At 36.8% G+C, this 26412-nt stretch overlaps 1 protein-coding gene across 4 annotated transcripts; it reads left to right on the top strand.

Annotated features, from left to right (window-relative positions):
* Positions 1-25: 25 nt before the first annotated feature.
* On the top strand, positions 26-23446 carry LOC135105743 (adenosine 3'-phospho 5'-phosphosulfate transporter 2-like). 4 transcript variants are annotated; one of them, XM_064014199.1, is made up of 8 exons: positions 26-168; positions 1318-1502; positions 2880-3004; positions 3340-3436; positions 5645-5810; positions 6112-6302; positions 7851-8032; positions 9180-23446. In XM_064014199.1, the coding sequence occupies exons 2-8, from the start codon at positions 1326-1328 to the stop codon at positions 9355-9357; spliced, it is 1116 nt and encodes a 371-aa protein (XP_063870269.1). In that variant the 5' UTR covers positions 26-168; positions 1318-1325; the 3' UTR covers positions 9358-23446. The 4 variants fall into 4 exon arrangements, with proteins under 4 accessions (XP_063870269.1, XP_063870266.1, XP_063870268.1 ...); XM_064014196.1 differs by lacking the exon at positions 26-168 and adding an exon at positions 211-516; XM_064014198.1 differs by lacking the exon at positions 26-168 and adding an exon at positions 510-648.
* Positions 23447-26412: the final 2966 nt, after the last annotated feature.

Here is a 26412-nt window from a genome sequence, read left to right on the forward strand (position 1 = left end):
TTTCAGCTAAGTAAATTCAGCAGATGATTTTCTGATATGTTTAAGGTAGTAGGACAGCACCTTTTTTCCTATGGTGGTGACGTCACAATCAGCTGAGCGGCCCAGAGGCGCGGCGGTGACAGCCGACAGAGACAGGCGTTGGAAACGAGCTACGGAGAGGAGTGAACGGTAAAGAACGAGGAAAGAAGAGGGAGAATTGTATGGATTAGTGGTGGGATGATGTACAGGAGACGGGTTAATGGGTGGATGGACGAACAAGGAGAAGAATGTTGGGTGGTAAAGAATGAATGAGGAACGAACAGCGAGAATGATTGTTACTGATGGGATGAGGTACTGTACAGGAAAACGAAACTGGATGGTAAAGAATGAATGAGAAATAAAAGAGAGTGGTATGAGTTGGTAGTAGGATGACAAGGGGAGGAATGATAACTGGGTGCTCAGACAAGTGTTGCATGAGGAAGAGTGGCGAGGTGTCCCTTGTGACGTGGCCGGACAGAGCACTCCAGGACAGCTCAGGTCGCGGTGTTACCGTTGTGCTGTGAATGATTTGCAAGATAGGGTGTGCACTAGGATGCCTCGTGCTGTGTAGATTATGAATGCTTATGATATGTATGTCGCATGACATATACTCCAAGAGACCTGCTCAAGGTTGTCAGTGTCATGTCATGTAATATTATTTTGGTTTAAACTGCACTTTTTATGTACTATTTCAGTTTTTCCTTGTCTCCTTCCCAATGTACAACAAACTATAATAGTAGTAGTAATCTTTTTTTTATATACTATTTACTATTTTTAATTAATTAATTTGTTATATTTCTTTCACTTTCAGAACATTCATAATTCATAGGTGTGGCACACATAGGTCATTACTGTTCCTATTTGCCAGGGACATTTGGTGTAACATAAGTAAATATTGTCCATAAAAAGACTGGTAATATTGCATTACTACCAGCCCTGCATCAACATTCATGATTCAGTATGGCACTCCTTTATATTATGTTAGTGTTAAGATAGTCAAGGGCAACCAAAATCCAGTTAGGTCTTGGTGATCATCTTGGTCTGAAATGTGATTTGTCAGACTTGCATTACCTTGAATGTCCTGCCAGGGGTTCAGTCCTTGGCTAATTCATCCCACCTCCTAAGTTTTCAGTATTTGTGTAATGCTACCAAGAGGCAAACCATACAATGTGAAGTGTTGTATCCTTAAAAGACATATCAGAGGTTTTTGTCTATGATATTATGTATGTATGTTAGTTTAGAATTTTAAGAGCATTTTTGTGTGCTTAATCTAAAGTATCACCTTGTCCAACATTTCAGGGAGAAGAATGAGTCTCAGGGAGAGTGTGAGTGTGAACCTGGGGGAGGGTGAACCAGGACCTCAGCCTTCCAAGAAAGTGGTTAGGTTCTTTGGCTTGCCAGTTTCTGAATTTCCTATCCCCCTGCAGCTAACTTTGTTGACGTCTTTTGTGTTCGTCTTCTATCTCATGTATGGATATGTTCTGGTAAGTGTGATCAGTTTTGTATGTATTTAGTAACTGTATGAACATTTTGGAGAACTTCAATATGGTTAACCAGTTTACAGTTCTTGACTGCCATTTTTGTTATTGATGATAAAAACTGTCATTAAAAACTAAATTTATGAGTATAAATATTGGCCTATTAGTACATACTATATTTTGTTTCACCAATGTTGTCATAGTAATTTTGGTATTTGAGGATGCACAAACAAGGTAATACTTCCACTAACTCTTGATGATTGCTCTTTGTATTCTCATCTTATTTTGAAATGTAAAGCAAGTTTTCTTGCTTTACAAAACCATTATTTAATAGTAAGATACCAGATTAATTTCATTTGATAGTCTCATAAGTTATGATTAAATAAGGGTGTCAATAGAAATACATCAGTTTGCCACACATTTCAAAGAAGGCCAGAATATTTAGATCAGTCAGCAAGTGAGAGCATCAGTTCATGATATTGTTACTTTGTGTATGTCCTTTGGCAACAAAATTATTGTGATACAGTTAAGGGCTCCATACATGCTCACACAGCCTGTCCGGCCACCTGCACAAATCAGGACTGTTCAGGCAAAACTGAACATGTATGGGACATTGAGACAACCTGTGCAGGCCACTGGAGAGGCTGCCTCATGAACCTGTAACTGACAGGTTGGCTCTGTCCAGCCAGTGTCTGGTCAGGCCTGTTTGAGCTTGTATGGGTACATGAGGTGGTCTTGAGGCCACATCTCTCAGTACAGCACTTGGCAACTTACCACGAACATGTCTCCTGTAAACAAAACTTCCAGCTTTTGAGGTTTGATATAAAAAGGAATTTATTTTTATTTTTTTATTGAATATGGAAAAAAAAAATGTATCTATTTTATTTATATATCTGGTGGCACAAAAAAACGGGAGTTATGGCGACAGATCAGAATATTTAGCTGCAGTTTTTTGAAGGATAATATGCTTGAAATATCATTACATTTAAATTAGGTAGTATGAGGCAGAATGTCAGCCTTCCATGCTCAGAAGCAGTTCATGTCTTCATCAAACATGGAAGGAAGTTATTTTTTTTTTATTATTGTTATAAAAAGAAGCTACACTTTCTCCTCTTCTTGGTCTTCAGTAATAACTTGTAGGTCACTGCAACAGCTGCAGTCACAAGTAGGTCTAACTCTCCCATACCCATGGGAGAGGCCATGATCTTCATTCCGCAGTGTCTTGCTAGAAGTGAGCATTGCCTTGAGGTAGGACTGAATAGTGTGTGGGTGACACAGGCTGGCCTGTCTGGCTAGCTGTTCAGGCAGCTGGAGAGGCCATCTGAGCATGTATGGGGCCCTTTATTGAGATGGGGGTATGGAATAAATTTTGCTGCCCTCCAGGAACTGATCTTCACCCTGGATGGGATGCAGCCATATGGGTGGTACCTGACACTGGTGCAGTTTGCTTACTACACTCTGTTTGCTCTCATCCAGTTACTGTTGTCTGGTGAGGGTATCTCCAGAAAGTTAGTGTCTGTTTTGTATTTATATTGGTTTGTAGTGTATGCTTTTAGTAAGTAAATAGTGGCTATGATATTAAATTTTTATAAGCTACATATATCAGAATGCAATTGCAATAATATTTATTTGGAAAGAAGATGCAAATACCATGTTTCATTATTGGATAAATGCCATTATGCAGATGTATGTGTATGACTGGATTGTAAACTCTAAGAGATTAATGAATTCATCAATTAATTATTTTATTTGTGCACTAGAATAGTATTTTTTACCACACTTATATTTATGAAGGAACAACAACTCAACAGTGTTTGGATGACATTGTTCCGCTCTTTATCAGAATACCTTTGAGGACATATGCTGTCATTGCCTTCCTCACTGTGGGCACGATGGGATTCTCCAACTCATCTGTAGGATACCTGAACTATCCAACTCAGGTATGTATAGCTGCTAGAATAAGCATACAGTAGGGTATGCGACACTGCACAGTTGTTATAACATACAACTGCAACAATGTAGTGAAATTTTAATAAATATTTAATTGGAATAAGGAACCAATACTGGCATAACGAACTTGCCACTCGTGCAAGCACTAGAATTTTAATAAATATTTAACTGGAATGACAAACTAAAACTGGCAACACGAACTTCTTGCGAGCACTGAAAGTTTAATAAAGACTTAATCAGAATAACAAACTAAAACTTACGAGACAAACTCACCAACTGTGCAAGCCGCTGCTCACCTATCCAGCACCTGCCCCTTCCTCCCCTTTTTTTTTCCTTTTCTCTCCCCTCTTTCATCTTGTCTCAAATCTCCCTCCCTGTCATCTCCCCTCCCTGTTATCTGTCAAAGATAAGGGATTATGGAGTGATCTCTCTCTCTCTCTCTCTCTCTCTCTCTCTCTCTCTCTCTCTCTCTCTCTCTCTCTTTCCTCATTCATTTTGTCATTTTTGCTTCATCATTTCTCACTCTCGTGTATGTAATTCTATTTTCATTCTCAGTCAGTCTCATTCTATTTAGAAGTCCTTAGAATTCTTCCTAGTTTCAGAGAGAGAGAGAGAGAGAGAGAGAGAGAGAGAGAGAGAGAGAGAGAGAGAGAGAGAGAGAGAGAGAGAGAGAGGTGAAATAGTTCTCTGGAAAAGGCTAAAAGGAGAAGGAATATAGAGAGAGAGAGATAGCTCCGACTTATGGGGGTTTACCATATGTATACACATGACGCTGGCAAAAGGTAAATATTACCTATACTTGTCAAAGCAGCACAAAACTCAGGGTGATAATGTGCAAAACTTGGGATGGTAAGAATTTAGGACTAGGCATGAAGCTCGGGAGGCTGCTGTATATGTTTGATGTGCTATCTGAAATGCAGTAGTTCAAATGTTCTTATTTTGATGTATTTTTTTACTGTGGAATTATTTATATTATTTTCTGGTTCCCTCGAACCACTTGATTTTTTTTCCATAGATTCTTCAGTCCCCATAAGGCACATTTGCCATAACAAATGCTACATTGGAATGAATCATATTCATTCTCGTGTACCCTACTGTGTATCATAATGCAAATTTATTTTTGTGGATTTTACTGTAGATGAAACTTTCTAAAAAAAAATGTTTTCATTTCTATATCAGAATGATATAGTATAGTAGAACCTATGAACATGAATAAGACTGAACATTAATATTTCTGAATACAAATGACACAATTGTATTTTTCAATCCTGAATACACATTTTCCTCAGAACATGAATCTTCAGCCTTGGTCTGTTTTTGACATGTATGGAAATATACAAAATGCCAATGTTTTTGGGAATTTATTTTCCAGAATACTATTTGGGCATTTTGAGAGTAGCCTAGCAACATTGTGAGCCAGCAGTCCATCCACCTCATTTGTTGATGCTACACATGCATTGTATCTCCCATGATGTTGTGACTTATATTACTGCTTATGTGTTTGTTTCCTGTGCCTACTACAATGTCAGGAAAGAAGCCATTGATCCCTCAAAAGAGGACGAAGGACTCTATCTCTATTGCATTAAAGAATATTTTTGGCCAGTCACTCTTCCTTCTTTTTTATCTGTATTCTTTATTATTTACTATTTCATAAACATTTTGTCATGTAATGCTTTTAACGATGTTAGTTACAGGAATAATCCCTCTTTTATACTGATTGTGAGTGTTGTGTACATTACAGGTGAGACTGAAACAAATGATCCTATTTTCCTTTATTTTTAATGGGAATTTTTTTTCTGGATACAAATTTTCAGGATGAGAATTGCCTGCATTAATTAAATTTGTGTTCAGAGGTTTTACTGTATGTGCACTGAGAACATATGGCACTATGAAATCATCAAAATTAGGAATGAACCCCTGCACTTTGTCTATGGGGTATTAATGATTGATGCAGGAGAAGGAACCAAATGTAGCTCTATACTGACCCAGAACAGCTAGTTCAAAGTATGATTACCTCTTTGACAATGGCATTACCTTTACCTTACATTTACAGTGGATAATCTCTCTCTCTCTCTCTCTCTCTCTCTCTCTCTCTCTCTCTCTCTCTCTCTCTCTCTCTCTCTCTCTCTCTCTCTCTCTCTCTCTCTCTCTCTCAAGATATTATGTACTTTATCTAAACTCCATTTTGTATGTTTCAGGTAATATTCAAGTCCTGCAAGTTGATACCAGTGATGATTGGGTCAGTTCTCATACTTGGGAAGCGTTACTCATTTGCTGAAGTTTTAGCTTGCATCTGTATGAGTGTGGGACTGATTTGGTTCACTTTGGCAGACTCCACAGTACAGCCAACATTTTCTATCACAGGTAAATTATGCCTTTCATCAATAAAACCATGTGTTAAAATACTGCAGTGCCTGGTTTTAACTTACACTGTGAAATAACAAAATTTAGGTTGAAATGTACTCATATGGTGTTTCATTGAACACTGAAACACTTTAAACATTTTCTCCGCTATGGCATTGTCCATTAAGAAAAACAAACAAACATCAGGAGAAAGTGAAATGAAATTATGTAAAGAATACTGAATGTATTTTTTTTTGCCATTAGCTTATCTAGTCTATCAAAACATTATGTGAAAATCATTGTTTGTTCTTTTTATCTACAGGTGTAGTGCTTGTCAGTTTGGCTCTTCTTTGTGATGCGGTTATCGGTAATGTTCAGGAGGGAGCCATCAAGAAGTACAGTGAAGGAGCAACTCATGTAGTCCTCTACTCCTACAGCATTGGTTTCTTCATCATCCTTGCTGGCCTTGTGATGACAAACCAGTTGTTGTCTGCAGCATCATTTGCAGCCCAGGTGAAGTGTAACTCATGGCTGTCATAGGAATCTGGATTAGAATGCTGTACTTGATGACTCAAAAGAAACACCTTCCTCAAAATTCTCTTGGAAAATCCTCTTACATTGTTGAAGATGAAGATACACATTTTATTGTATGCTGGTATTCAGTGAAGCTAGCTTATTAAAACAAAACATGGTTTTGTCTACTCCTTTAGATGACTCATTGTACATCTTGAAATGGCTTGGTTGTCAAGCATGTGATAAGAAGTTGAAATTTGTTTCAGAAAAACAAATTAACACAAATAATTATAGGTAGAGTTTTATCACTACATGAGTAACTTGAGCCAAAATCTTCAAAGTTTTATTCATTATGAGGTTGTAGAGTAGAAGTAAGAAAGTGACCTACTGAATTGTGCTGGAGTGGATAGCCATGGCTCTCACAGTCTTGGCAGAGGCCATGATGTACTCAGAGAGTAGCTAGGAGCAGGAGCATTCAGTCGTCCTAGGCCTGAGTTATAACCGGCTCATAATACAAAGATCACTTTGCCTCTCACTAAAGATGGAGTTCTTTTTTAGGCATCTCTTTTGTGTCTTATTAGCTAACTAAAATGAGCAAAAGTATGCATATTATAATTCATCATTACTTTATTAATAACACACATATTGAATATCTTATTTGTGCATGTTTATACAGAAATATATTAATAACACATATTGAATATCTTATTTGTGCATGTTTATACAGAAATAACTTCATCAAGGTTGATGAAGGAAAAATTATGAGTAAGGATACTAGAGGAACAGTACATATATATCAGTTTGGGAACGAAGGTAGAGAGGCATGACTGAAGTGGACTGGCCATCATATGCAGAGAAGAAATGAGGAGTGCACGGGGAAGAAAATACTTGGGATGGACACACCAGGCAGGAGGAAGGTGTATGGATGCACTGAAGGAAGACATGGGTAATGAGTGTAGCAGGAGATGCATGAGATGGGGTAAGCTTGAGATGAGTGATCTGCTGTGGAGACCCCTAACAGGAGCAGGCCAAAGATGATTTGATGAGGGAGGTCACTGATGTAGGCAGAGTGACACTTTGTGGGTAATGAGTGATGGTGTAGTATTTAGATGAATTCTGGATGAGTTTGATAACTGTGAGGAATAAGTGGAGAGAGAGAGAGAGAGAGAGAGAGAGAGAGAGAGAGAGAGAGAGAGAGAGAGAGAGAGAGAGAGAGAGAGAGAGAGAGAGATATGCATATTTTTGACACTGCAGTTGATCTATGTGTCATTCTTACTTTTATTGATGCAAACAACTTGTATTTGTTATGGCTATGGTTTCCTCTCAGGTCTCTCCACTGTGTATGTATTTAGTGGAAAGGAAACTTTTCAAAGTCCTATTTTAGATGAATAACTTCAGGAAATAAGTGATTAGTAATAGTGGCGCTCAGAGACTGTGTTGTTTATGATAGACTTGTTTTATAGTGTTACTCATCAAAAAAAACAAATGTTTTGCTGTTAATCTTGCCAGATTCTATCAATGAAGTAAGTTAACATCGTTTGCTGACAGTTTCCCTGGGAGGTGTATGGGCGTGGGATACTGTTGTCTGCTGCAGGATTCTGTGGTGTGCAGGTGGTCCTCACTCTGGTCACACTACATGGTGCCCTCCTTGCCGTCACTGTCACCACCTGTCGCAAGGCAATCACTATATGTCTCTCTTTCATCTTCTTCAGCAAACCATTCACCATACAGTAAGTAGAAGGTTAATGATTTATGTGAGACTCTTCAACTTGTATACAGTAGGGTATGCAACAATGAACATAATTCGCTCCAATGTAGCGTTCATTATGGCAAATGTGTGTTATGGCGACTGAAGAACCTATGGGAAAAAATTAATTAGTTCCAGGGAACCAGAAAATTATATTAAAAAATCCACAATTGAAAAAAAAACAAACATAAAATGAGCACATTTAAGATAACACAACAAGTACATACAGCACCCTCCCGAGTGTTGCACGTAGTCCTAAATTCATACCATCCCATGTTTTGCATATTATCACCCCAAGTTTCATGCTACTTTGACAAGTATCAGTCACGTTTACCTATTGTCAGCATTCTCTCTCTCTCTCTCTCTCTCTCTCTCTCTCTCTCTCTCTCTCTCTCTCTCTCTCTCTCTCTCTCTCTCTCTCTCTCTCTCTCTCTCTCTCTCTCTCTCTCTCTCTCTCTCTCTCTCTCTCTCTCTGAAAGTAAGAACAATCTCAAGGATTGCTAAATAAAATATGACTGAGAAAGAAACTGGAATTACTTATATGAATGAGAAAGTGAGAAAGGATGAAGCAAAAAATGACATAAAATGAATGAGTGGGAGACAGAGAGAGAGAGAGAGAGAGAGAGAGAGAGAGTGCAGTATCACTTCCTTGTCCCTTATTTCTAACATATAAGGGGGAGGGGAGGTGACAGGGAGGGAGGTTTGAGACAAGAGGAAAGAAGGGAGAGGAAAGAAAAAAAGGGAGGAAGGGATAGGCAGCAGATAGGTGAACAGTGGCTCGTACAGCTGGCAAGTTAGTCTTGTGAGTCTCACTTTGTTATTCTGATTAATTTTTTATTGAAATTTTAGTGCTAACACGAATGGCAAGTTTTCTTGCCAGTTTTGGTTTCTTATTCCAATTCAATTTTTGTTAAAATTCCAGTGCTTGCACAAGTGGCAAATTAATTATTCCAGTTTTGGTTCATTATTCTGATTAAATATTTATTAAAATTTCAGTGCGTTATTGCAGTTGTATGTTATAACGACTGTGCATTGTCGCATACCCTACTGTATATGCTTTACATGTGAATATTCATGGTTTTCATTTCAAATTTCATAGATATGAGTAAACATTAAACATTTTATTTCAGGTACGTCTGGGGTGGTTTACTTGTCATTGCAGGAATATATCTCAATATATATGGAAAGAAAAACAAGGGCACAACTTTTCTAGTGTCACTGCAACAGTTATACATGGCAGTACAGAGAAGCCTGGGGCCCAAGGTGAGCACTATAAGGGAGGGTGATGCCTCATTGTTTAATGTGTGACACAGACTACTGTCTAGAGGTGCTATGTAGTGTAGGTGTGAAAGTACAAGAATTTCTTGTACACTGACTATAGTTCCATAATGGTTGATTATTTTTAAGTGTTGGAATTTTCAGAGTGATTTAAGATTTGATGTGTGTGTGATTTGAGTGATTTTATATCTATGTGTGAATGATTTTGTAGCAATCACTGAGTTTATGTAAATGGCACAAAGGTAGTTTTGTAGTGTGTTGGAATGAGAACTTTAGTTACCACATCTTCAGTATTTTGGTAGGGCTTCATATGTATATGCTTAAGTGATTTATTTATGTTTACTTAGCTATCTACATATATCTGCTACTTGTTCTTAAATATTCTTCCAAGGGGATGACCATGATGTAGAAGTCTCCATTTATTCTTGTCATTGCATTCTCTCTTTGTGTACTCTGTTCTTCTCTCACACTTTCACTCACTCCAGCTATCTGCCTTCTCATTTCACTTGAGATCATCCTCTTACACCCACTGCATCTGCCATTCTCATATTTACAATCTTTGTTATCTAACTCTGCCATTTTTCCATGTGCCATACTACTTTATGGTGCTGCACTTGACACCCTCAAACACACCACATAATTTTTTCACCACAACATGTCATATCTGTTATACACAATTGTTACTTTCACTATCCATTCTTCACTCAACATAGACACAATTCTTATGTTATTGTACATAATAAAATTTTTTATGTTGTGTTCTTTTGTGCCATATTGGCCATCAGAATTACTTTACTTATTGTATATATATATATATATATATATATATATATATATATATATATATATATATATATATATATATATATATATATATATATATATATATATAATTACATGAGACCAAATTTGAGGTTAAAATATTCTCTCTCTCTCTCTCTCTCTCTCTCTCTCTCTCTCTCTCTCTCTCTCTCTCTCTCTCTCTCTCTCTCTCTCTCTCTCTCTCTCTCTCTCTCTCTCTCTCTCTCTCTCTCTCTCTGTATGTGTATCTCCTTTCTGGTTTATCATACAATAATCCATATTGGATGAGTGATGGGCACATGTGGGAAAAATCATTACATATGTGAATACTTTTAGTAATTAGTTTCATAAGCTATCTTAAGTACTGTGGCTTCAGTATGGGCATAAAAGGATGATTCATCCTGTGGTGCTGTAATGGATTTTTAATTAACTATAGTTCATAATGTAGTATTACATATGAGAAAGACCAAGGTATAAGTATTTTAAGTTAGATAAGCTAATTTAATTTTTCATGCATATCATTTAAACTGTAAACAGTTTCACTTACTCTGACTGCAATTTGCCATCTGAGGACAGGTGAACAGCTGAGACTATCACTGTGTGATGCTCTTACTTGTTGACAGTCCTGTGTCCTCATATCTTAAAACAAGTGGCAAAATTATTACTCTCCTTTTACAATCTACATTCACTTGTAAGCTCCCAGATTATACATAGAGCAATCATTAGGTGAGAGCATCACCTAGTGACAGTGTTACCATCTTAAGGTGTCCTCATATGGAAACATTATTGGACCAGAGTTGGTGACACCAAATATGTGTCTAATGTATTTTTTGGGTATGTAGATTTCTTGTCTAGTGACAAGCTTCTCTGAAAAATGAGGTTGATTTTCCTTTTAAAGTATACATTTTTATGTTGTAAAGTCACAGAAGTACATTAATTTTATTCATAATATGTGCTCCCTGAAGAAAATTAAGTTGTTAATCATGTGGCAAAGGTTGCATAGATTGTATGTAGTACATACATTTCCTCTTAAATGGTGCATCAAGCTCATTTCTTCCATGCAATGACTTAGGCCATTTATGTAACTTTTGCAAGTGAGAAAATAAAAAAAATAATATGAAACAGAAAATAGGGCAGACAATATGTATCATAATGGTACCTGCATTTCTATATTCATGGTGGTTAAGGGAACTGATATGCAGCACCCTTACCTGTGAATGTTCGAGTTATAAATATTCATATATTTGAACAAGTATGTCAGTCTAAACTTAAAGCATCATTCTGTATCAAAAGTCCAACTACTGCACAAAAGAAAACAGTGCACAGCTGCTAAGTATCACCATGTGAATAAAGTACCACCATTATTGAGTCTGGGTCTTCATGTTTTGCATGACTATTTGTGTTTATAAAATTCTTATTCACTCCAACATTTCTCAAGCATGATGACAAAGCCATGAAAAAAAAAAAAAACAAGCAAACATGCATGCACAAAGTCACACCTAGTACTTGCCTTCTAGAGTACACACACACACACACACACACACACACACACACACACACACACATATATATATATGCACGTGCACAGAAGATTATTGTAACTGATACATCCAAAGTTAGAATACACAGCAGTGGTTTGGTCACCAAGTCTGAAGAAGGACATTTAAAAGCTGGAGAGGATACAAAGAGCTGCAAGCAAAATGGTTCCAAGTTTGACATACCCCCCTTATGAGGAAAGATTGTTAAGACTGAACCTAATGTCCCAGGTGCAGAGGAAAACAAGAGGGGATTTGATTGCAATGTTTCAATTGATGGAAGGATTGGAGAAAGTTGATAGAGAGGACCCAATAGTGCAGGATGAGTGAACCACAAGGGGGCACAGGAAGAAATTGAAGAAAAGCATACACAAGAGGCACATCAAGAAGCATAGTTTTCCATGTAGAACTGTTGAAGTTTAGAATGCATTGGACAAAGAAGTGGTTGAAGCAACAATGATACATAATTTCAAGACAAAGTTGGATAAATTTTGGGATAATAGAGACAGGACATCATGAGCATAGCTCCCTTCCTGTATGTCACAACTAGGTAAATACAAATAGGTAAATACACACATGCACAACACACACACACACACACTAACACACACACACACACACACACACACACACACACACACACACACACACACACACACACACACACGTCTTGAAAAGATAGTGATGAAAAGTAGTGATATAGTTATTGTTGGAAATTTTAATTGTAAGGAGATAAATTGGGAGACATTGACAACTGGAAGTGAGAACTCATGGAGTAATAGACTATTAAAACTGGGCGGTAGAAAACCTGATGACTCATTGGGTTGATAGTGATACCAGATTTAGATAAATCATCAAGACTTGATGTAGTGTTTACCAAGGACATGGAAATTATTGAAAAAGAGTACACTATGATAGCCCTCTAGGTAAAAGTGATCATGTGTTGATGGAATTTAATTTGAAAAATGAAAATGTAATCATTGATGAAAATTATAAGGTGAAGAGATTTAAATATAGTAAAGTTGACTGAAAAATTAAGGAAGTACTTTGTTGCCATGGACTGGAAAGACTTTGAAGATTCAGAAGATGTTCAGGAAAAATGGGATGAATTTATAAGGATATATAGTTCTGCTGTGGAGAAATTTGTACCTAGAGGAGGAGCAAGATGTAGAAAGGGTAAAGAATAATTCAATATAAAATGCAGAGGCTAGAAATTGTAAGTTAAATGCTTGAAATAGATGGAAGAAGAGCAAAACTGGGAGCGGATGGGAGGAATATATTGATGCTGGAAACAAGTACGTTGAGATAATAAGAATGGAGAGAAGAAACTATGAAAGAGATATAATAGATAAGTGTATAAATGAACCCAAACTGTTCTTTAGACATATTAATGGGAAGATGAAGAAGGAAGGTGTATCAAGATTGAAAGTTGAAGGAAAAATCTATGATGTGCACAGGACATGGCTGAGGTTATGAACAATAGTATTTACATTTAGTTTAATACATTTAAATTTAGTAAATTTACCAATTTAACAATTGGTATTTACTATGGAAGGGAAGTTTGATGCTGGAAGGGATAAGTTGGTGAGGAATATACTAAGTACAGTCCCAGTCAGTTATGAGGAAATACCTAAGATGATGGAAGAACATGATGTAAGTAAATCATCAGGTCCAGATGGAGTATCAAACTGGATATTGAAGGAATGTAGAGAACAACTGGCTGGTAAAATTCAAAGTCTAGTGGTGACATCACTATCGCAGGGAAGAGTACCAAAAGAGTGGAAGAGAGCAAATATTACACCAATATTCAAAGGAGGAAATAAGGAAAACCCACTAAATTATAGACCAGTGTCCTTGACTAGTGTTGTAGGAAAACTATGTGAAAGAACAATAAAAGGAAAGATGGATGGAACACTCAGAAAGAGATAAAGTTTTGGTAAATTGTCAATTTGGATTTAGGAGGGGAAGATCATGCTCCATAAATTTATTGTCCTTTTATTCAAGGGTAATTGATATTGTGCAGGAGAGAGAGACGGATGGGTGGATGGTGCCTACTTAGACTTAAAGAAAGCCTTTGACAAAGTACCACACCGAAGATTGCTATGGAAGATAAAAAATGATGGAAAAATTGGAGGAAGACTGCTGGAGTGGATGGAGGATTATTTGGATGATAGAGAGATGAGAACTGTAATACAAGACCAAAATTCATCTTGGCTGAAAGTAGCTAGTGGTGTCCCACAGGGGTCAGTGTTGGGACCAATAATGTTTGCAATATATGTGAATGACATAAATGAAGAAATAGATAGTTATATGAACTTATTTGTGGATGATGCTAAGCTGATGAGAAGAGCAGAAAATGTAAATGACTGTATGGTACTGCAAGATGATTTAAATAAGATAAATAGATGGAGTAAATCTTGGCAAATGGAATTCAGTTTAAGTGAATGTACTCGTAAAGTAATGGAGTTTGGTAAGAGTAAGAAAAGAATACAATATCGTTATGAGATGGATGGTGTGAAGTTAAAGAAATCAAAAGAAGAAGTGGATTTGGGAGTAACAGTTACTGAAAATTTGATTCCAGATAGACACTGATAAAATTACTGGAGAGATGAATGAATTTGTTGAAGAGAGTAAGAATGACATTCTCATATTTGGATGAAGGAATGATAAAAAAAGTTGTTGATTTCCATGATAAGACCAAGATTGGAATATGCAGCAGTGGTGTGGTCTCCTCATACAAGGAGGAATATTATAAAATTGGAAAGAGTACAAAGAGCAGTCACTAAGAGCGTTGAGTAAATCGACCTATGAAGAAAGATTAAGAATGTTGGAAATTCCTAACCTTGAAAGTAGGAGAGAGAGAGGGGATTTAATAAATTATTATTAATATTATTATTTTATTGACCACAACAGCCCATACAACACAATGAACATAATGAACAATAAGTGACCTTCTAAAAGAGATACAAGAAACGTGCTATTGGTCCATCACAAAAGACTGTAGAAATGTGATTGTATGTGACAAAACTAGAAATATTAAGGCATAAAAACTTTAAAGTGTCACAATTAACAAAATATTGATAAACTTAAAATGTAAAAGAAAACGGATAATGACATGCGAAATTATTAAGATTAATAAACAACACGGTTAATAGTACAGTATAATAAATAAAACCAAATTTATACCTCTAATAACGAAATACATTAGCATACTTTTCAAAAATTAATAATAATAAATGAACATATGTGCATTATCTGAAAGTCTATTATTCTCATTTAATAGTATACACAAAGCTGATGGATATAATTCAAGCTTAGTTAAACCCAAAATTTGAAAATCTCAGTTAACAAAAACAAAACCAAGTTTATACCTCCAACGATAAAATACATCAAAATACATCTATAAAGAAAGAAAGAAGAAAGGGTGACAGCATAAGCAGAAGGATTAGAGGTCAGGAAAAAGTCAAGAATGTTGAGCGTATCTCCAAGACGGTCAGGAATACGAGTAGGGTGTTGCACCAATTGCTCTAGGTCGTGGAGGATAGCAAAGTTGAAGGCTAGTTCATCAGGATGGTCAGTGAAGGGAGAGGAAAGCCAAAGCTGGTGGTGAACATTGAAGTCTCCAAGAATGGAGATTTCTGCAAAAGGGAAGAGGGTTAGAATGTGCTCTGCTTTGGAAGTTAAGTAGTCAAAGAATTTCTTATAGTCAGAGGAATTAGGTGAGAGGTATACAGCACAGATAAATCTAGTTTGAGAGTGACTGTAGTCGTAGCCAGATGGTGGAAAACTCAGAACATTCAAGAGCGTGGACACGAGAGCAGGTTAAGTCATTGCGCACATAAATGCAGCATCCAGCTTTGGATCGAAAATGAGGATAGAGAAAGTAGGAGAGAACAGAAAAGGAGCTACTGTCAGTTGCCTCAGACACCTGAGTTTCAGTGAGGAAAAGAAGATGAGGTTTAGAAGAGGAGACGTGGTGTTCTACAGATTGAAAATTAGATCTTAGACCGCGAATGTTGCAGAAGTTAATGAAGAAAAAGTTGAGGGGGTGTCAAGACACTTAGGGTCGTCGACAGAAAGGCAGTCCAACCTGGGGACATTTATGGTCCCCTCCCCAGATGGGGACTCCGAGGCTGGTGTAGGAGTCGCCATGATGATTTTAAAATTTTTGAGTGAAGGGTGTGTGTGTTATTAGGTGTTTGTAGTTTTGTGTGGAGGAAGAGAGTTGTCTTTAGAGGGTAGGCTGTGACTGCCCCCTTGTGTTGTGAGACACAAAGGGAAATGTTCAGTGAGGTCACAGCTGGGTTTAATGATAAGTTCACAGCACCCCCTGAACAGTGCTTTAGATCTCACTTGGAGTAATTATCGTTTCTGCAGGTGTCTACTGCCTCCTCCAAATATATACATACATATAATAAATACATGCACATTCGCACACAAGGAAGGAAAAAGAGGAAGAAAAGTTAACTTTACAGAAATCATAGAAGCACAAAAGAAGGAAAAGAGATTTAAGTAAGGAAATTGTGAAAGTGATCAAACAGAAGGAATCGATGGTAAGGGACACAGTGGACAAAAGGAAATGTATTTTTATATATGGATTAAAAGAGGAAACAGAGCCAGTAAGATACAAGAGGGAAAAGAACAAAAAAAAGGTAGCAGAGGACATTGTAAGAAATATACAGAGAGAAGGTGAGGACTGGATAAGTGAAATTGAGGAAATACATAGACTGGGGAAGTATACAGAAGGAGGAGAGCGACCACTGAAAGTAAAATTTAGGGCACAAACAACAGCCATGGAAGTGATATCATATGCATGGAAACTGGACAAGATAGAGCAATATAGGAAAGTTTGGATAAAGAGGGACATGAATGAGGAGGAGAGACCCTAGGTAAATGATCTAATAAAAGAAGCAAAGGCAAAAAACGAGAACAGAATGGAGGAAGAGAAAAAAAGTTCTATTGGAAGGTAAGAGACGAGAGGCTCAGGAAGTGGTACCTGACAAAAAAGGATAGAAAATGTAAATAACGTATGGAAACATATAAAGTGGACAGTGGCATATACAAATATATCTGTGGCTTAATATCAACATTGCGAGAATTGAATAGTTATATCAAGATAAAGCAGCCCGACATCATGGGTATTACTGAAGTTAAACTAAATGAGACAACAGAAAATATAAGAATTGGTAATAGTAATTATAATGTGTGGATAAAACAGAAATAATAAGAAAAGGGGAGGAGTCATGTTACTTACAAAGAAGAGTATAACAGTGGAAGATGTCAAAATGGGAGAAGCAATGGTGGAAGTAATTAGAATTAAAACGAAAAGGAAGGGAGAAGGAAGAAGAGATTTTGTAGTGGCTTATGTACCCCCAAAGACAAATGCATGGGCACAAAAGGATTATAAATTATTGTTAAGAGATACTAGTGACTGTTTGGAGAGAATACTGGAAGAGAGTAATAATATACGTAACACTTACAGGTGACTTTAATTGCAAGGAAGTATGCTGGGAAGAGTGGACCATGGACGGAGAAGAGTCATGGGGATATATGCTTCTAAATTTAATAATGACAAATACCCAATAGATTGGAGAAAATACAAGATTTGGGGGTAATGAAGAGGCATCAAGGCTAGACTTGTTGTTTACAAAGGAAATGGACATCAGTGAAAGAATAAATTATCAGTGCCCACTAGGTAAAAGTGACCATCTGTTAACTGAATTCAGTATAGGCAGTGGTCCAATAGAAAATAGGAATGAAATTTACAAGAATGGGAGATATAATTACAGGAAAGCAGATTTTATCAGGTTTTGCAGAGGCTAAATGGAAACAACTGTTCATGGCAAGTAATATGCAGGAAAAGTGGGATATATTCATGGAAATTTATAATGAAGGGGTCAGTAGATATGTACTGAAGATCAAAATAAAGAAAGTGAAAAAGAAAAAAAGACTGGTCTAATAAAAGATGTATAACAGCAAGAAAAGAAAAAGAAGCAGCATGGAATAGATGGAGAAAAAAGGAGGAAGTGAGAAATGGGAAGAATTCAAGAAGGCAAGAAACAAATATATCAGAATCTTGAGAGAAGAAGAAAGGAATTATGAGAAAGATATAGTTAATAAATGCAAAGTTATTCTTCAGATATGTGAATGAGAAGATGAAAACAAGCAAACAATAGATAAATTAACGAAAGATGACATTACATATGATGATACGTGGTCACAAACGGAATTAATGAACAAGTGCTTCCAGTCAGTATTCACCAAAGAAAGCAAATTTGAAGGAGAAAGAGCATGGCACAGAGACAGTGTGATGAGAGAGATACAAATGGACATAAGTGAAATTAAGAAGATTATGAAAGAATTAGATGTAAGTAAGGCTCAAGGACCAGATGGAGTGTTCAACTGGATACTTAAGGAATTTTGTGAACAACTGGCAGGAAGTGTACACAATACCATAGCATGTTCTTTTAAGGAAGGAAAAATCACTCTAGACCAGAAGAGAGCCAATATTGTACCCATTTTTAAAGGAGGTAATAAAGAAGATCCACTGAATTACAGACCAGTGTCCCTAACTAGTGTGGTGGCAAAAATATTGGAAAGAATAGTTAAAAACATGGATGGAATATTTAGAAGAAATACATACATTGACTGACAGACAATTTGGTTTCAGAAGTGGATGATCTTGTGTCATGAATTTAGTGAGCTTTTATAGAAGGGAAATTGATATAATTCAAGAGAGAGAGGGTTGGGTAAACTATGTTTATTTAGACCTAAAAAATGCATTTGATAAGGTACCACACCAGAGACTGCTATTGAAAATTCAAAATATAGGGTATCTGCAAGGCAACACACTGAATTGGGTTACAAACTTCTTGAGGGACAGAGAAATGAGAACAGTAATAAAGGGATAAAAATCAGAATGGTGTAGGGTTACAAGAGGAGTACCACAGGGGACAGTCTTAGCCCCCATAATATTTCTGGTGTATGTCAACGATATAGTGGTGATGAGGTTGACAGTTATATAAGTCTGTTTGCAGATGATGCAAAATTATTGAAAAGAGTGGAAGACAATATGGATTGTTAAATATTACTGAAAGATCTAAATAAGATATATGAATGGAGTAAGAAATGGGAAATAGAATTCAATGAAAAGAAATGCAAGGTGATGGAATTAGGAAAAAGCAAAAGAAGACTGACAAGTTCCTACACCATGGGAGAAGTAGAAATTAAGAAAACCAAAGAAGAAAAAGATTTGGAAATTACGATCAAGTAATTATTTATCACCCGAAAAGCATGTAAACAAAATAGTTGGGGAAACCTATGAGTTACTAAGAAAGATAAAAGGGGCATTTGCTTACATGGATGATGAAAAAGTTGATGGAATATGTGATTCGACCAAAACTGGAATATGTCCTAATTATTTGGTCACCCCATAATAAAAAGAAAATAAGGAAAATAGAAAGGATCCAAAGAGCTGCAACCAAATTGGTACCAAGTTTGAGAGATTTAACCTATGAAGAAAGATCAAGGAGATTGAAGCTTCCATCATTACAAGAGAGAGAAGAGAAAGAGGGGACCTGATTGCTATATACAGAGCTTTAAAGGGTAAAGATAAAGTTGGCAAAGAAGACTTATTTATGTGGGACTCAAGAGATACAAAAGGACATGGAGTGAAATTGAGGAAAACAGCAAGTAGAAGAGATATCAAGAGATATGGTTTCCCAAATAGAAGCATAGAAATATGGAACAACTTAGATGAAACAGTGGTACAAGCAACAAATATTCATGAATTTAAAGTTAAGCTGGATGTTTATAGATATGGAGACAGGACAGCACGAGCATAGCTCTTTTCCTGTAAAACACAATTAGGTAAATACAAACATATATACATATGCACACATTAAATATATGCATACTTGCACACAAGTTTACATGCAATCACACACACGAGTACACCAGTACAAAAGGCACATAAACGACATAAATATATATAACAAAATGTATAGAATATAAAGAGGGTGGTCATAAATACTTATTCATCATAATTAAGGAGCAGTGTGTTTTTAGCCGATTTCTAAAACAGTTTTAAGTTAGTAATGGAGGTGATATTTTGAGGCAAACTGTTCCAGTACTTGCTTTCTCTAAACAAGACACTGCTGTGCATGTGCTATCCAACACAGTGGTATGCATAGGGTATTGTTTGGGTGTGCGTTACAGGTTTGTGGTATTGGTGTAAAGCTGGAGACTAACTGATGATGAATATGTAGATTTATGTACAAATATATTGGTTTGTAAGAAAATAATATCTTGAAGTTTTAGAATTTTGAAGTCATTGAAAATATGATGTGTGTGATCAAAGTGTTTTTTGAAGGACATGGTACATAATGATTTTTTTTTGAGTGATGAATAGGTTTTCCCTGATGGTACCACAGATGGAGGTGGGCAGATGATGGGGTATGGGAAGAAAATACAGAAGCAATGCAACTTCTCATATAGAACTACTGAAATCTGGAATGATTTGAAGGAAGAGGTGGATCACTCAGTGGATAAAATGATGAAGGCTAGAGAAATACAAATTAATATGCTGGAGGAAAGGATGAAAAAGATTCAAGTCCAAGACAAAAACAGGGATAAGCAAATTAAGGAAAGCCAAGAACAAGTTAAGGAAATGGCAGAAAGATCAGTAAATAAGTGCGAGGAGTTGGAGAAAAAAGTGAGTTATACAGAAGCAGTGAAGGAGGAGAGTAATGGACCTAAGGTTAAGGAAGTGGTACATGTGAAGAGTGAAGGGTGCAGAGGCACAGCTGTAAGAGAGGGAGGGACATGGACAGTGGCATACACTAATGTGGATGGTTTAGTTTCAGTGATGGATGAAGTGAATGAATTTATAAAAGCAAATGAACCAGACATCATGGCAATGGTAGAAATTGAACTAAGAGATTCAGAGACACCAAATTTAGGAGGGGGAAAGTACAATATGTGGATAAGAAACAGATGTGGAAAAGGAGGAGGTGGAGTGATGATGCTTGTTAAAAAGGGTATCAGGGTGGAGAGTGTGGAAAATGCAGAAGGCTTGGTGGAAGGCCTAAACTTACAACTAATAAATGGAAGAAGAGGAATACGATATGTCACAGTGGTGTATGTCCCACCAAAAACAAAGACCTGGAATAGACAAGAGCATGAACAGTTGCTGAGTGAGACAAAAGAATGGCTTGTAAAAAAAAAAAAAAAATGTTATAATGGGAGATTTTAATTGTAAAGAGATAAATTGGGAGGAGTGGAACACAAGAGGAGGAGAAGAGTCATGGGGAGATAAGGTTCTGAAACTGGCAATGAACAATATTATGCCACAGTGGGTTGAGGAAAACACTAGATATAGAGAAGGAGAGGAGCCATCAAGACTTGATTTGGTATTATCAAAAGAAACAGATATTATAGAAGACATGAACTATAGTTGTCCACTAGGAAAAAGCAACCATGTCATGATAAGGTTTTGTATTAAAGAAAAAGAGAGGAAAGTAGATGTGAAGATTATAAAAGTGAAAGATTTAATTATGGTAAGTCAAATTTTGAACAAATGAGATACTTTGGTAAAGCGGACTGGAGTACACTTATCACAGCAAGTAATGTGCAAAAGAAGTGGGAAGCTTTCATCAATATTTATGAAGAGGGAGTGAAAAGATATGTACCAAAAGTAGAGACAAAGAGAACATATAACAATGACTGGTATAATAGAAGATGTGAAATAGCTAGGGAGGAGAGGGAAATGGCATGGAATAGATGGTGGAGGAAAAATACGCAGGAGCTATGGCAAAACTACACAACTACAATAAATGAATATGTAAGGGTTATTAGAGAAGAAAGGAAAAATTATGAGGAAGATATTATGGACAAATGCAAAGAGGAACCAAAACTATTCTTCAGATATGTGAACAACAAAATGAAAAATAGAGAAGGAATAAGCAGATTGAAGGTGAATGGTCAAATGTGTGAGGATCCGGCTGAATTGGCAGAGATAATGAACAGGAGTTTTCAATCAGTATTCACAAAAGAGAGAACATTTGTGTGGCAGAGTGAGATGAGTGAGGAAATGGGTCTGGGGGAAATCCAAGTGACTGAAGAGGAGATCCAGAAACAGATGGAGGGACTAGACGTTAGGAAAGTCCCTGGACCTGATGGAGTGTCAGGATGGATACTAAAAGAGTGCAATCAGCAGTTGACATGGGTAACACATAATATTATTTAGAGCTCCCTAATTGAAAGCAGAGTCCCAATTGAATGGAAGAGAGCCAACATAGTGTCAATCTACAAAGGTGATAGTAAAGAGGAGCCCTTAAACTATAGACCTGTGTCTCTAACAAGTATGGTGTGCAAAATGTGTGAAAGATTGGTGAAGGATAAATGGATGCAGTACCTAGAAGGAAATGAAGTGATAATAAAACAACAATTTGGATTTAGGAGAGGGAGATTGTGTGTTACAAACTTACTGAGTTTTTATTCTAGGATGGTGGATATTATGCAAGAAAGAGATGGATGGGCTGATTGTGTTTATTTAGACCTGAAGTGTGTTTATTTAGACCTGAAGAAGGCATTTGATAAAGTGCCACTCAGGAAATTGTTGTGGAAGTTGAAGCATAATGGTGGGCCAAGGAGGGGGGCCTGCTGAGATGGATGGAAAATTTCTTGACAAATAGAGATATGAGAACAGTGGTAAAAGATAAAAAATCATCATGGAGGGAAGTCATAAGTGGAGTACCCCAAGGCTCAGTACTTGCACCAATCATGTTTGCAGTTTATATAAATGATATGACGGAGAGTGTAAACAATTACATGAGCCTTTTTGCGGATGATGCAAAGTTGCTGAAGAAAATTGAGAGTGCAGAGGACTGTGGAATGTTACAAGAAGACCTGAACAAGATATCAGAATGGAGGTATAGATGGGAAATGGAATTTAATTTAAAGAAGTGTAAAGTAATAGAATTTGGAAAAGTACAAGAAGAGTAAAAGGAAATTATGCGTTGAATGGTGTAAGGTTGAGTGGAGCAGAAGAGGAAAAGGATCTTGGTGTTACAGTGACTGGGAACCTGAACTTGGAGAGACACATTAGCAAAATTACAGGAGAAACCTATAACTTGTTGAGAAGAATAAGGCAGGCCTTTGCTTATATGGATGAAGAGATGATCAGGAAGATGATCGTGTTGCTGGTAAGACCTAGACTAGAATATGCAGCAGTAGTGTGGTCGCCATACAAGAAAAAGGATATAAGGAAGTTGGAGAGAGTTCAGAGAGCAGCTACGAAGATGGTACCAAGTATCAGGGACTTGTCATATGAAGAGAGACTGGCAAGGATACATCTAGCAACGTTGGAAAAGAGGAGAGAAAGGGGAGACTTGATTGTGATATATAAAGCATATGAGAGAGTAGAGGAGGTGGACCGGAGCGACTTAATGGTCTGGGATACATGGGACACTAGAGGACATGGAAAGAGGCTGAAGAGGAGTGCTTGTAGAAGAGATGTCAAAAAGTATAGTTTCCCATACAAAAGTATTGATGTATGGAACAGTCTGGATGAGGAGATAGTAAATGCAGAAAGTATACATGGATTCAAGGCTAAGTTGGATATTAAAAGATATGGAGATGGGACAGCACGAGCATAGCTCTTTTCCCATAAAGCACAACTAGGTAAATACAACTAGGTAGGTAAATACACACACACACACACACACACACACACACACACACACACACACACACACACACACACACACACACACACACACACACACACAGATCATTGCTTGCTAGTTTAGTGGGTTGTCACATGGCAAGATTTTCCACTAATAAGTGAGCAGTTACTGCCCTCCTTGAACATTAGGTATGGTGTGTGAGAGGCCAGAGCTGTATCCATAGGTCATGCTGTCATGGGGTCAAGTTCTCCAGGAGGGTTTTACTGATGTGTAGTTATAAATTCAGCTTGTGGATCCTCAAACACACGCTGAATAATACACCATGTAACTTCACTCGTCTTTTCCTTTTGATTACATTTGGCTTGCTTCATACATGGTGCTGTATGTAAAGTAGTTTGCTACAATTCTGTTTGTATATTTTGTACATAAACTGGATTCTACAGTATTATGATTAGTAGTAGTATTGTTGTCTTGCATCAGAATACTATTACAGGCTGATGTAACAAATTGGCATGTATTAGGGTATCCTTGTGCTGCAAACTCTTATCTGTATTTATTTATTTATTTATGATTATGGCTGGTACTGGATGTAGTATGGAGAAAAGCAGTGTTGGACTTTTTAAAATAATGGGTTACGAACAGCCCTTATGTTGCTATCCTGCTGATAAGTAAAAAATATATATGATATCACTACTTGAAGGCTTCTTGAAAATATAAGTAAGTTAGTTTTATATTTACTGACTGTCATCTTGTCGAAATGGAGTATGCCTTTGTGAAACAGAATGAGTGGGTTTTACATCTGAAAATTGATTATGACTCTGTGTGTGTGTGTGTGTGTGTGTGTTAGTCCCACTTAAAACTTAAAACTAGGGGCAAAGGCTCCTCATACACGAAATGTCATATGCACACATGCTTGTTATGTTTAATGTTGTGTTATGTATGAAGATATTTTATTTATATATCAGTTAAAGAGTATTTTGAAAAAAAAAATGTATGTTTATCCTCTACAGACCTTCATTTAAAGAAAGAGCTTTGAAAATGCTATGAAATGAAAAAAAAAAAAAAAAATTGTTACCACACCCAGAAAGTAAATTGGAAGACTATTTCATGTGTTGCTCAATTTAGCTCTAAAGATGTCGATACACATCATGAAATATCTTACATCAGAGGAAAAGTAAATGTACTTTCAGAGCCTATAAGTAAAATGGATGGAGTGCAGATTGATTGACTGATAAAAAAAAAGAAAAAGAAAAAGAAAAAGAAGAAGAAGGATAGGGGGAAGAAGGCACTGTAAAATGCACATATTAAATGCCATTAATGAGATGAACAAAATAAAAGCGAGAGAAAATACAGTTTTGTGGCATGGATCTTCAGGAGAAGTACACAGTTAACAAATTTGAAAGAACATGCAAATAACAGTAGATGGAGACAAGAGCTGCTACATTTTAGTATAGTGTGAGAGACTGAAGACAGTTGGTTAGAATAATTGAGTTAATGAGGCATGTTTTCTTAATTTTAGTTTGTTTGATAAAATTGTATGAGTGGAGCCCCTTCACATATTGGAGTCTTACTCCAGACAAGGATAGATAAGGCCCTTACAAAAAATTTGCATCTGAGAGAGAGAGAGAGAGAGAGAGAGAGAGAAGAAATCTAACTTAATGGAAGCTACTTTAGCAAGAGATGAGATGTGAAATTATTTGTTGAGGTTTTTAGATATGGACAGCCCAGTGAAAATAAAGGAAGCATTTGAGTGCCAGTGAAGTAGACAGGGTAGTTGAATGGAAGGTTATGTCAAGTATATAGCTGAAACAATAGAACTTTTGAACATTGAGGTTACCATACCTGGGGTGACCACTAGTCATTTAGGTAAATTTATAGTTTAAGCCAATGTCCCCAATCTCTACCCATGGCCCACGGCGTTATTATTAATTTCCGACAAGTAGTGTAATCATTAGAAATGATGTGAATAGTGAGAACAAAATGAGGTAGGTTATTACCACGTAGTGTGTAATGGCTTAAACTATAATAAAACCGTCTTTTAAAATACGGAATCATTCCATGTTAAAAAGGGAAATGTTTCGTTCCGTTTTGAACCAATACGGAACCCCATTTGTTCAATGGTTGTATGAATAGTCAAGCAAATTAAAAAATTAATTCAAAATCATAGTGACCAAACAATGAGTCAAATATATAACTAGCTCACAAAAAAAAAAGTTTGTTAGGGATCGTCGTGTGATACGTGATCAGTATGCGTCAATGAGTTTTTTTAATTGGTGCGCGTCGTATCATCTCTCCTTCCACCTCCACCACCAACAGCTGTCAGTCTAGACAGGGTAGGAGTGGAGAATGTAGCTGTTGTGCTGGTTCTCAACTCGGCTAGGTAGTACTGAGCAATGCCTACCTATTCAGGTTCTCTCCACCGCCACCCCTCCTTCCCCAAAGGCGCAGAAGCAGAGGCGCCTTCAGAAATATCGACATGAATGGGAAACTGATTATTCATGGCTTTAGTAATTTATTACTGACAACGCAACTGATAAATGTGTTCTGAAATATATCCTCGCATTTAGCCTAGATAACCTTAAATTACTTCTAATACAGGGTACTTATAGAAGAACTTATCTTCAAACCCCGCTGAGAGATGGGCTCTCTCTACTCACCATCACTGTTCCAACTTTACTACATTCTGTATTTTTTTTTATTATCTTTTTTTTTTTTTTTTTTTTTAGATGGAGTTGGCAAGCCTAACTATGCCCCATTTAGAAATAATAGAGAAATCGGAGGTAAATCATTCAATTTCTAAAATGCCGATCAACGGGAACATCACGACCAGGAATTGTACTGCGATAGCGAAGGTTTCACTCAAATCTCTAAGATAGGCTTGAGGGTCACAAGTAAAATGTCATATATTGAATATATATTGACGATTAGACAAATTTACATAAAAGATTCTGAGCAAATAGATACCCAAAAGAATAATCCTGCTGAGTATAGATACAAAGGCCTTAAAAGACAAAAAAACAAAGCTATGGATCTATAGTTTGAAGAATTTGAGCAGTCACTTC

Source organism: Scylla paramamosain, chromosome 12, assembly GCF_035594125.1.
Source record: "Scylla paramamosain isolate STU-SP2022 chromosome 12, ASM3559412v1, whole genome shotgun sequence".
Lineage (NCBI taxonomy): Eukaryota > Metazoa > Arthropoda > Malacostraca > Decapoda > Portunidae > Scylla > Scylla paramamosain.

Bases quoted from the DNA above. Each gene is read 5' to 3' on its own strand.
- LOC135105743 (XM_064014196.1), top strand. From the start codon at position 408: ATGACAAGGGGAGGAATGATAACTGGGTGCTCAGACAAGTGTTGCATG. The intron at 3,437-5,644 runs GTATGTATAGCT...TGTATGTTTCAG, and splicing joins ACCTGAACTATCCAACTCAG to GTAATATTCAAGTCCTGCAA. The intron at 5,811-6,111 runs GTAAATTATGCC...TTTTATCTACAG, and splicing joins GCCAACATTTTCTATCACAG to GTGTAGTGCTTGTCAGTTTG.